The sequence below is a fragment of the Aphelocoma coerulescens genome, chromosome 6 (genome assembly GCF_041296385.1).
Source record: "Aphelocoma coerulescens isolate FSJ_1873_10779 chromosome 6, UR_Acoe_1.0, whole genome shotgun sequence".
Classification (NCBI taxonomy): Eukaryota; Metazoa; Chordata; class Aves; order Passeriformes; family Corvidae; genus Aphelocoma; species Aphelocoma coerulescens.
In genome coordinates, this window is record NC_091020.1 from 25,276,254 (window position 1) to 25,288,566 (window position 12,313).

The window sequence follows — 12,313 nt, forward strand, 5'->3', positions numbered from 1 at the left end:
AGTGGGATAGAATGACTGGGTACACTCCAATGTTAGTTTGTGTTAGTGCTGTGCAGCTGCAGTAGCAGTGCATTGCTGCTCCTTTGCTTAGGGACAGCCCCTCTTTTCACAGTCTTCCTCATTTACACATCCACTAAACAAAGTGTTATGGCTCTTAAATTTTGCTGTTCCCTTCCTGGTTGCCACCAATTCTTTTATTCCATTTTGAAGCCTTTCTTGAGCTGATGCTACTTTGTATTATACAGCAGAGATTGTTGCCCTTTTCAGCAAGGTGAACTGTTCTTTCTCACATCCCAGAGTGACTAAATAACAACTCCATTGCAAAGATTTCTAAATATGACCTGTATAATTTTAAAAAAATCAAATGAGGCATCCCTGAATTACAGCTTCAACCCAATATTGTCATAGATAAAAATCCTTTCAAATTTCTATTGTGTATAAAATAATTATATTAAAATACTATTTACAGTATTTCTTTATGGGTCTTCATGCTTGCTTGTCTTGGTGATTAGTTCTCAAAAACTAACAAAATATGTACCTCCCAGGAAGCTAAAAGAATGTATGAGATATTTTTACCTAACTCTTAATTGTAGGTTTATGTAAGGGGAAATTATTCATATATATCACCTATATTCTTTATCTCCATCAGTGTGAACTGGTTAGGATGACAAAACAGGCTATGGAAACCAAAGCCTATATTGAAAATCAGGAGGCAGAAGAGAAAAAACTCCTAAAAATAATTGCTGAAGCTGATGCAGAGAGACTGAAGCAGAAGAAGGAATTTGACAAGGTAGGAATCTCTAATTAGAGTTTGCAAATCCCCTGCATTCTGTTCCCTCATTTGTCCAGTGTATTTTTAAGATGATTCTTAGCTACTGTGAATGTGGGACTACTAAAGCTTTATAGTGCCATTAAAACCAAAATGTTAAGATACTGAAGTGAATGAAATCTGTAGTTTGTAGTGTTCAGGTGCTTGAACCCTTATAGGGGAAATTATTAGGTTCTTGCCATATTTCTTTAATTAATAACAGTGAAACCTCTTAATGTACGTGTTTTTGACTGAAACAAGTATTGTCATGATACTCAGGGATTGTGTGAAGGAAGTGTAACTGAGTTTATGGCTTTGCCCTGTGCCCTCAGGTGCTGTGTGAGAGACATGCCCTGGGGACCCAGCTTATTCGTCGCAATGATGAGGTGGCTCTGCTCTATGAGAAGATAAAAATCCAGCAGGCCATCTTAAACAGGGGGGAGACCGAGTACCGGCAGAGGATGGAAGACGTGCGGATTCTCAAGCTGGAGATCAAAAAACTCCGGCGTGAGAAGGGAGTTCTTGGCAAGAGTGCAGCCAATGTGGAGGAGCTCAGGTAGGAGACCCAGTGGAATACATTTCCATAGTGACTGCAGCCATGATTTTGTGTTTTAAGACAGAAAATATGGTTTGTACATAGTAAAGACTTGTATCAACAAGCCTTATACCTTGGAGAAGGGGTTTGCTTGGTTTGACCTCAAACACAAACTGGATTAAATTCATAGAACAATTTATCAGCAATTAGGAAAATTAATTATAGAAAGGAGGAAAGATGCCATCTTGGCCAAAGTTTAAATATTTTCCATATTTCCCCTTGTACTGTGAGTTACTGCCTACAGAATAAACCTGACCAGCAGCAGCACAGGTTCATAGTCCAGGGAGCTACTTAGTGGTACAGCGGTACAAGGCCTAGATTAGTGGAACTCCTTTTGGTTAAGCAATCCACAGAGTATGGGAGACACTTGACATATTTATAACAAAACTCTTCCAGATTTATATGCAGACATGATCTCTGAGAAAGATTTAGTTACATTTTCACTGAAGGTTGTGTTTCTTTAAAACAGCAGTTTAATAGCCCAAGCCTGATTTATCTCCTCCTTCTCTGGCTTAATTTTTCCTTTCTTGTTTACCCTCCTGTATTTGAGGTGTATTCTTTCCTGTTGGGAAACTGTGGTCATTTTCTAAGAATCAGTCTTGGTCTGTAAAGAGAGGCAATTATGTTTTTAGCAGATAACCATTGTACCAATTCTGTGTAGCTACCACAGTTCTGGGTGAGATCTTTATTTTATCATTGTAATTCCGTGGCTTTCAGCAGAACAAATTAACTTCAGTCCATGGTCAGTCCCATTGACTCCAGTAGAATTATGCCAGTTTGATTTGGTGAAACAGAAAGGAGAGCTGGGCACACAACATTAGCAATTGCAGTTTTCATCGACTGACTGCAGATAGGAATGGGATTTGAGCTTGCTGCCCAAATACATTCAGCTGAAAGTCTGTTACTGTATTGAAGCTCAGTGGTGGTATTGAAGTGTAGTGTGCTGCATGCCATGATGGGTGGATCAATTCTTGCTAACTGCAGCAGCAATCTCATACTTTAATGAAGTCCAAAACCATCATGAAAACTGCCTGTCGAAAAGACTCCATTTATCACTTGCACTGCTAATTAGCTTTCCCGATTTGCCAATTGGAAATGTGAGGTTTTTTTCCTTCTCCATAACCTTGTCCAACCTCACAGTTAAAAAAAGGCCTTTTTCTCTCTAGTGAGCTAAATGCAATTCTGAGCTTAGTAGGAAAAGATTCAGTGGTGGAGGAGGCACATTGAAATCTTCCACCCCCTTTTGACCTCAGAGAATTTAGGGGATTCAATCACTAAAGTTATAAGGGTCAGATCACTGCAAAATGTGCCTTTTTTTCCTGCCCCTCAACCCCCTATCCCCACCATAAAAGCCTAGTTGTCAAAGAATCTTGGTAGTGCTCAATTAATTGTAAATTCAGCAACAAGTCACCTCTGAAATTCCTTGAGGAGATGTAATAAAAGAAATTAAACTTCAGTTCTCTTAGGAATGTTGTCCATCATAGTTAGGTCCTAGAGTGTGTTTTATTTAATGGATTGTGTGAGCCATGTAGATTTAAAACCTTTCAAACACAAGCTGTTGGATTCAAGGTGGGGGTAACTGGATATGACCCATAACTGATAACTGATTTGTATGTTGATGAACTGACTGTCCTGCTGGCCTTAATGTACATGGTAAGATGTAAAGAGTGAGATCCAGTAGTCTGTGGAGTAGATTCCCCAGGAGTGTCTTTTCTGAGCCATTCTTAATGAAGCAAAGATCCAAGAGTGTTATTTTATGGTTCCACCTGTTTAGTGGTATCCGTGTTAGGTTTTGCCACCACAGTATTGCTGCAGTGGCAAAGTGACTCTGTGTGTTCCAGGTAGTGGTTCCTGTGCACCACAGTGCATGGGAGAATGATTTGTTAATGTCCACATTAATGCCTTGGTCACACTGAAGTGTTTTTCGTCTGGTTTTTTTATTATTTTTATTTTATGCTGGTCTTCAGATGGGAGTTTAATCACATGCAGAAGGAACTGTTAAGGGAACAGACTCGGTGCAAAATTTTGGAAGAAGAACTGCAGAAGCCCTTGCAAGTTCACAGATGGAGAAAATTAGAGGTGATGTGTGAGCATTTTGTGTTCCCAAAGCCCCTATTACCAAATCAGTGACCTATTTTGTTTACTGTTATGCAAATGATGTGGAGGGACTGGGCAGACTGAAATTTCCATAGTACCAATGGAATCCTTACCTGCTGAATTCTTTCCTTGCACAATGCAACCAGTGTTATTTTTGTGTCACTTTCTCAATGACAAATTGCAGGGAGATTTATAAAGAGACAGTCTCAAGTGCTAAAGGGGATAAGAATGAATTAGGTGAATTTAGAAGGGGGTGATTCCTTAATATGGATGGTGGGAAATAGGATGATAGGGGAAAGATACAATCCTACCCTCACCAATTAGGGAGATGTATATGGGAAGAAAGCCAGTAATTGAAAGACTCATAAATAGGTAGACTGGAGAATGGACAGATATGAAGTCAGAAGGTAAATTACATCTGAGGAAAAAAGGGAAGAGGCCTCCACATAAATGGTGGTGGATTCCCAAAGACAGTCATTCCAGGTAATGTGAGTTCAACTGCTTTACATAAACAGCAAATCTAAGTTTTCACACGATTTGAACCTGCCAAGTGAAGGGGAAAAATAAAAAATCCATCAAGCATAGACCAAATATATGAACATCAGTTGGCATCACTGGATATTTTTGATGTAAGTCAGTGCCATCTGAGATTCCTCTGTTGCATGAATCTCTGATCTGATGCCAGCCTGGGTTGCTTAGCTGCACTAATAATGAGTGATAATGTGCTCAGTCCCTGCAGAAGCACAGCTGAATTTTTTGACTGTGCTTACTAGCATGATAGTGAATTTCTGATCTTTCCATGCTGAGCTTAAAGTTGGATGGTGTGATTAGCTTTTCTCATGGAAGGGAGATATAGTGCAGGATGCTGAACTAGGTTAGACACATGTAGGTACAATTCCTAGCAGCACCTTGTAACAAAGAAAAATCAGGCCAGTCAAAACATCCAGTGATGGGAAAATGAATGTATGAGGAGACTGATAATGGGAAATTGTGTCTTTCCATTCTAGGTTACTGGTTTGTATTTGGAACACAGAAAGGCCAGCAGATGGCAAGATCCATATGAAATAATCCTGATGGAGTTTTGGTTCAATTCCTAATGAACAAACACTCTCATATCACTACAGTTGTCACAAATTGGCACCATGCTTGGGCAGCGATATAAAAAAATCAAGGACTGAGTGGATCGTGGGGACTGGTCTACTTTTTAGCCTGGTTTCTCAGGAAATAATGTTGTGTTGTGAGCACTGCGTGTGTATCTGTGTTAGTGTCCTAGTTATGCTTGAATTGATTAGTCAATTTAGATAAAATCAGACAAAAGATTAAGAGCAATGAGATACCGAGTTCCTTATAAGCTCAAGCAAATGTAAGAGAGTAGGACTTTATTGGAGCCTTTACTGCAGTGTGAGTTTAATCCTTATGAGACACTGCATGAAAGAGGAAGAACCAGATGGGAGAGAGGTGTTACGAGTCCCTGAGTGAGGAAAAGCTTCAGTCAGGGTTTGCCCTTCATTAAAAGATCCAACAAGAAGACAAAGTACTGGGAAAGTAAGCTTTGCTGGCTGCTCCTCACAGAATTAAATATTTCTTTGCTCCTTAGAGCTTTCTGCAGATTCAATCTGTGCCAAAAGAATGAAAAGGAAGGGATGGAAAGACAGACATCTACTAGCTTCTGGTGTTATGGGCTATGTAGGTAGAGGGCAACAGTACAGTGCAAACACTGTCACCATTTTAAGCATTTAATTCCACTGAAGAATGAAATTTCACATGTATGGACACTTTAGAACCCCATAATAATTCATCAGTGTAGCCGCCAAATTTGTTCCTCTTAAATTCTCCACCTGTTTCAAAAGTAAATTGCAGTTAGCCTTTCTTTTGTTCAGTAGCAAAATCTTCCTCTCCTTAGAAACTAAGTTGGCACCGTTTGAAGTTCTTGAACAGCAGGAAGTACTTGCACTGCTCTTCATTTGTCAGTGGACAGTTCCAGTTGCTGCTAAAATTGATATACTAAGTTCCAGACTGCTTGTATGCATGCAATTAAAAAAAAAAATAGCTGAATGTGTCCTCTCCTAGTCCCCCTTTTATACTTGTTACTTTTGAACACTGGGATATTATGGTTTTCATTTTCAAAAAAGAAACAGTAACTTGTTATTATGTATAATTTTTGAGACTCCTTTGTTCTTCCCTAGGCCAGCGACCCCACTACCTTTGAGCTGATTCTGAAAGTACAGAGACTACAGAAGCGACTTATCACCAAGACAGGTGAAGTGATAGAGAAAGAATTTCTCCTTCAGGTACTGCAGCATCATTATTTTGTTGCATCTCATTAATATATTTGACTTGCCCTGCATCTCTGTCTACTGACATGTGCTTCCTGTATGGTATTTAGATGCATGACTTTGAATTTCTTTTGCATGCCCTTTGGATAGCTTTAGATGGCAGCACTGACTCACTGAAAGAGAACAAAAAGCATCAGATTAGTTGACTTTTATATTCTGGTTACTGATACCTGTCTAACTCTGGGAAATACAATTAAAGGTTGGCTTTAGTTTATTCATGTCATAGATTAGTCTTCAAGTCAGTCTTAGACTTTTTGAAAGGCTTTTCTTTGTCATTTTAGACAAGTCTGTTATGACCAGAACAGGGAGGAAAATTCCTGTTTGATTCCATTTGTGCTTAGCTTGGCTTTTGGCAGAAGGAGTCCTGAAGAGTTTGTGTGATTTATATATGCTGCTGTCTGGGGCATGTTTGATTTCAAGGTTTTTGTGCTGAACTTTGCCAAAAATAATTTTTGTGATAGCTTATCTTTTTTTAGCTGTATCAGATGTCCCTTAACCCCAGTCATAACAGTAAGATTTATGTTGTAGAATGGAGGACAGACTGTATTCCTGTAGTGAAAATGTTGCTATCAAATGTAACAGAGAAGGACTCTTTGGGCTTTAACCAGAGGTGTAAATCTGGTCTCTCTGGTGACCAGTAGGGACAGCTACAGATTACCAGCTCTAGGTATGATTTTAACATCTTAAATATCCTATTAGTCTTGATGCCTGTGTTGGGTATCACTCACTGGAGAGTAAAATGTGACCTGAATCTCCCTCTGTGTCTTGAGAAGAAGCTCAGCAGATCTTAGCAAGGCAGGGTTTGTCTCTATTTGTTGTTTCATAGGAAAACATTGATCTGAAATTTCATTTGAATGTAATGTATGGTGTATTATTCCTCTGCTTGGAAAAATGTGGTCTTTGTTGCATAGCACTGAAATGCTGTCAGTGAAATAGTTAGCTTAAAATGTAGCAAAAATAGCTTCAAATTTACTGTGCTTTACCCATGCACAAACCCAATTCTGTTAGATTTTACATAGTCTCTACTGAGTATCTTGCCTTATCCTTAGTATGCTCCCATTTTGCTATTATCTTTATCTTCAGCTGAAGAACTGAGATATAGAGGTATTAAGTTGCCTGCCCAGGAAAATCTTTGAAATAGTAGCTTTGAAATTTGAGCCTGCATTACTGTACTAGCCATTGGTATAATCTTTCTGTCTCTGCAATGGTCTTTCTATGGCAACTTTATGTTTTTTAAATTATTTTTCTAGATTTAAGACAGAGTTTGGCTATATAAAATCTAATTATTATAGCTAGAATTGCTAATGAGTTCCTTTGTGTTCTTAATTCAGGCACCAATTTCCTGTGTAACAATGCTGAAATGAAGGTTTCCCTCAGAGAGCTAGTAAAGGCCAAAAATACTGTGCTCCACATTGTGTTCAGGGATTTAACATCAACATTTCTGAGCTCTTTTCTGTTTTTCCATGGTGTTTTGAGTCCTCCAAGGTGACTGAAATAGGGTTCTTTCATAGCAGGGTGGGAGTACAAGGAGGTAACCAGAGATGGAGGACAACCTGTGGCTCATTTCTTTAAAGGACCCTGTGTGCCACTGGATAGCTCAGTGATCACAAAGTAAGTGTACTGGCAGAGCTGCTTCTGCTGAGTGTCTGGATAACCTGATACAAGACACTTTATTATTCTTTGGACTGGTTTTCCTTGGTATGATGATAGTATCTCTTTTGTAAAATCATACCCTGATACGCACCAAAACAAAACCCTTGCTAATAACTTACTAAACTGATGTTATCAAATTCCAAACTGCTGTGAGGAAGGAATGAGCCTGAGGAACACTTCCCGCAGAAGGAAATGAACAGAGCAGTAACATCAACTTTCTGGAGAGAGCTGAGTTTCACACACCAGGAGGGTGGCTTCACTAGACCACCTTCTTGGCAGTTTGAAAGATTTGAAGTATATTTGAAGTGAAGTATTTGAAAGATAGTGTAGGATTTGATCCTGACTGAACTTTAGAATTATGGGAAACATCAGTAATTTAGTTCCAATTTCAGGAATTTTTAATTTCATTCCCTCAATATAATTTGTTTGTTGAGTTCTCTTTTTTTTAAATCCTGGTAAACCCCTCATGCTTAAAGGCATTCAGTATGTTTTTATTATGGTCCTGGAAGTCAGCTGAGCTCAGTTCTGTCACTGCTCATTTGCAGGAGTGGGGAATTGCTGATGACTGGCTTGTGCTCACCTGGCAGAACATCCCCCATATTCAGAGTTGGAGACTGCAGACTGAGGGATACAAGCTCACTAGCTCAGAGAACGTTTGTGTTATGTTTGCTTGCTTAAGTCATGCTTCCTCACTCCCAGTCATCTTCATTCACATCTTGCTCTGTAACAAGGGCATAGCCTTTGGGTGTATCAGCTTTAAGATGATCTTCATCTCTTGCTTGCCATACATTATCTTTTTTTCATGTGTGTGTGGCTATCATGCTAGCAAATAAGATCTCTGTTTAAGGTGAAGCTTGTATCTGTGTCTACTGTGCATATTATGTGGCATAAATTCCCTCACCTCAAAGTCTATTAATAAATAGAGTAAAAAAACCCTTGTGTGTTGAATACTGAGTATTGAAAACACCTCTGGAGTTTAGAAATAACCCATGTGAGGAAATGGTTGAGCCCAGTGTCAGCAACCTGCAGTTTGATTTGTAGGGTATTCACCTTGCTGCATACTCATGCAGAGCCATAACGTTTTTATAAGGGAAAAATAATTCCATTTGTATTGCATGCACTGTAGCTTTGTCTTCTTTTTTACTTTTTGGTAAATGGTCTTTTAAATTAAAGTGCAGGGAACAAGGTTTCAGCTGGATATAATAAATGGGAATTTTTGCTAAGTAAGGATCACAGTATATAGATTCATGTAGAAAAGCATCTGCTTACTTTACCTGCTCCTGATGTGCATTTGATCATATTCTTTTTATCAGCTTTTTCATTGTTTCTAACCCTGTCATTTCTTTAAAACTGAGGCAGATGTAGAAGCAAGCTACAATCCATGCTATGTGATTAAAAGAATGATTTGCTATGTTTCAGTCAGAAGATTTAGATTGCTGACAATATGGGAAAAACCCAGCTTGACTCTAAAATCTCATGCAAAAATCTCTCTTAACCGGTCATCAGGGCACATTTTTTGGATCAGACATGTGCTGAGAGATAGTGAATATGCAACAATGCTGAATGTTGGGTTTTGCTAGAACAGCTTTTCAGAGTTGAATATTGAAATAAAGCTGTAAAAAGATTTCCTATGTTAGAGAAATTACTAAAGTCTTTTCTTGTTTCTGATTTATCTGTGCCTGTAGCCACAGCATCTTGGGTTATAAGGTATCAGCTCTCATATACCAAATAAGTGTGGACATACTGAGATGCTACTTTGAAGAGTAGCTGCAAAACAGGTGGTTATAATTTCTCTTTTAATTCAGGCATTCTCACAGTTGTGAGCTGCTGTGCTGATGAAAAAATGCTGTCTTAAAAATCAGATCCAAACCCAATGTCTCGAATGCTTATGGTCAATAAAAATCCAGTGGCGTTTTTTCCAAACATAGGAAATGTTACTTCAGGGGTAGCCAGTTTTCATGTCTGAGTCATTACCTTCCTTCTGAATTTCTGCAGTCAAGGTAGAGCTTTTTTTTTTGTTCTTTTCTAAACTGTTGAGTAATATTGCAGGGTTTTGTGGAGAAATACGTTGTCTTGTTATCCAGGAGATCTCACTAATGAGTGAAGGTCTTTGTGAACGTGTGTGGGAGGAATGACATGTTTTGTAAGGCCATAAGGAATAATTATTAATAAACAGGAGTGCTCTACAAATCCTGACTGCAAAAAACCAGTTTCTCACTTCCCATATGGGGCAAATCCCTCATGTGACTGAAGCTCTGCTGCTGTGCTGTGTACTGAGCAGTGATGTGGTAAACTCGCAGTGGAAAGTATTACCTTGTTAGGATTATGATTAGTGTGGTTTTAGGAACTTATCCCATTAAAAGTGAATTATGCACTGCTTTATTTGTTTCAAATTTATTTCTTTCTCTTCAGAGCTAACTCCTCTAATTTGATTTTATGTCTGACTGAGCAGAATTTTATTCAGCTGCATGTTTTGGAATGGATAACAGCATAAAGATTCACAATATATGTCAGTTACCTCTTTTGTCAGTCATCTCAGAAGATTATTCATAAATATGAAAGAAAGTGCAACCTAGATTATTTGTTCTGGGAGTCAAAGGCAAATGTGTCTTATTTAAGCCTTGCATGTAGTAGTGAAAGCATTGTTTTTCTGTACATATATATATATATTTAATCGCTATTTTTTTAAGTTGTCAGCGATCAAAGCCCAGGACTGGGCAGTCAGGATGTGATGCTGCGCTGACTGTGTCTTGAGCTCATAGTTCAAAGAGGGCAAGGGCAAAAGGCATGATTAGCTCATGTATCTGACTCAGAGATTACAGCCAGATAGCACCCACATGTCCTTGCATTGAGCCAAGTTTTGAGCTAAGTTTCAATCCCTCCAGAGAACTGACTGTCCCAGTGACAGAGAGTAGGAGGAGTAGAAGGGATGCTGCTGTCTCCAGCACAGTTCCATTGCAGGTATTGTGAGATACAGGAAGGGGAGAGCAAGAGACTTTTTCTGTGACCTTGGGCAGGCTGCTTAGCTTTTGCATGCCTCACATCAAGTAAAAAGGGAATAAAATAATTTCCATTCTTACAGTGGTGAGTGAATGAATATATTAGCAACATGACTCAATTCAGTAGCTAAACACTCAAAATAGGCAGATGTTTTATTTTATTTGTGCTAACTTGGTTGTAGAGCTGTTGTATCCAATTTGAGGTGCTTGTTGCTATAGTGTCTGAACATATACATAACCATCTTTATTTCTCAGAGCTGGTACTATAGTTTCATAAAGAAATCTGCTTTAGAACAGTGAGTTACCATGTGGGTTTATGCAGGTTGGCAGCTATTGAAATCAAAGTTTTCTCCCAAGAAAGGAAGGAACTTGGGGATCTGCTTCCCTGTATTTGTTATGCATTTTCTCCCCATTTATAAAATAAAATACTTTTTAAAAAAATCTTGGTTAATTATTTTCAGCCCAGTTTATGGGAGCCTAGTCCTTCTGAAAATCATTTTTTACCTAGCTTGGGAGTTTCATGAGGCATGCTTCTGCTAAGTTCTTCACTGCTCTCATAGTGCTCAAGTAGCTTCCACATAAGAGAAATGTGTGCTCAAATGCTGAGTAAAATAATATCTCATCAGGAAAAATAAGAGAATACTCTCCTATCCCCTACCTTTATTTTGGTATTCTTAAGGCTCAGATGAGTTTTATCTTAGACATTATCTTTACATCTTCAAAATGGCTGAGATTTATTTCACCCTCTCAAATTTTGCATTTATTTATTTTTGGTGCCCAGTGTAGATTCTACTTGGATTTGAGAGTATAACCTACTTGCATGTTATATGTAGGGTAGAGAGTCTGAGCTGGGGATTTTTTGGCAGAATTGTCTATTTTCGTAAAAAGTAACTGCAATTCACTTCAGGAAACTAATGACTGTAGAATCCCTAAAAGTCTCTTTTGACCTGCCCATTATTGTTGCTCTGTCATCTTGTCTTTAGAGAGATTTCAGCAGAGGTAGTTTGGGAGAGTGCTTTGTATGCACTGAAACTTACAGGTGAACTGCAAAATCCACTGCCAAAATGCAATCCTTTCTTTACTGCTCCTTTATCATTTATATATGAAGTCAGCCTTTTGAAGGGATTTTTCCACCCAAAAATGAAAAGGGAAATTTTCTTTTTAGCTTTTTATAGTGTAGTAGGACTTGGCGCTTTTCTATCTCTGTTTCCTGGAGGATTTGACTTCCTCTGGAAGCACCGGATTAATGCCCTATCTTGCAGCTCAAGCTAGCAGTTCTCTCAGCCCTCAATTAAAGGGGTGAGTATATTGAGCTCTAGGCCTTTTCTACGCTTAAAAGCCCCATTTCTACCAGCAAAAAAGTCCCTTTTCTGATTTAGCTTATACCAGCTCTTGAATGGCAGAAGACTTTCTTGCCAGTAAAATTGCATCTAATTGCATAGGCAGTAGCTGGCATAGACATACCAGCACAAAGGAATCGCACCACTAACTGAACTGAAATTGGCCAGACTTGTCAAAAACCACAAGAAAGAGCTCTTCAAGTATGTAAACAACAAGCAGAAACAGAAGGAAAGTATTGGCCCACTGTGAGATAGGAGAAGTGAAATAGCAACAATGCTTTAAAAGAGTGAAGTTCGACAAGTATAAGGTCTTATAGCTGGGAAGTTCAGTCTGGGAGTGCAGGGCAGGCTGGGATCTACCCGGTTTGGGAGCATTGATCAAATTGATTGAATGGTTCCTGATGTGGGGGGAAAAAAGGTAGAAGTGCTCTTCTGCCCTTATAAAAACTTAAGCGTTGCTATGTACCTTAGGAGAGAGAAAGCAG

The 12,313-nt window shown here is 38.8% G+C and overlaps 1 protein-coding gene across 1 annotated transcript in view; it reads left to right on the plus strand.

Annotated features, from left to right (window-relative positions):
- The window catches only part of CFAP58 (cilia and flagella associated protein 58), a 54,819-nt gene that overhangs the window by 26,794 nt on the left and 15,712 nt on the right, over window positions 1–12,313 (plus strand). Inside the window, exons 12-15 of the mRNA XM_069020373.1 lie at window positions 650–790; window positions 1,141–1,364; window positions 3,371–3,482; window positions 5,687–5,791. Of these exons, the coding sequence (XP_068876474.1) occupies window positions 650–790; window positions 1,141–1,364; window positions 3,371–3,482; window positions 5,687–5,791 (582 nt within the window). The remainder of the gene's footprint in view (window positions 1–649; window positions 791–1,140; window positions 1,365–3,370; window positions 3,483–5,686; window positions 5,792–12,313) is intronic.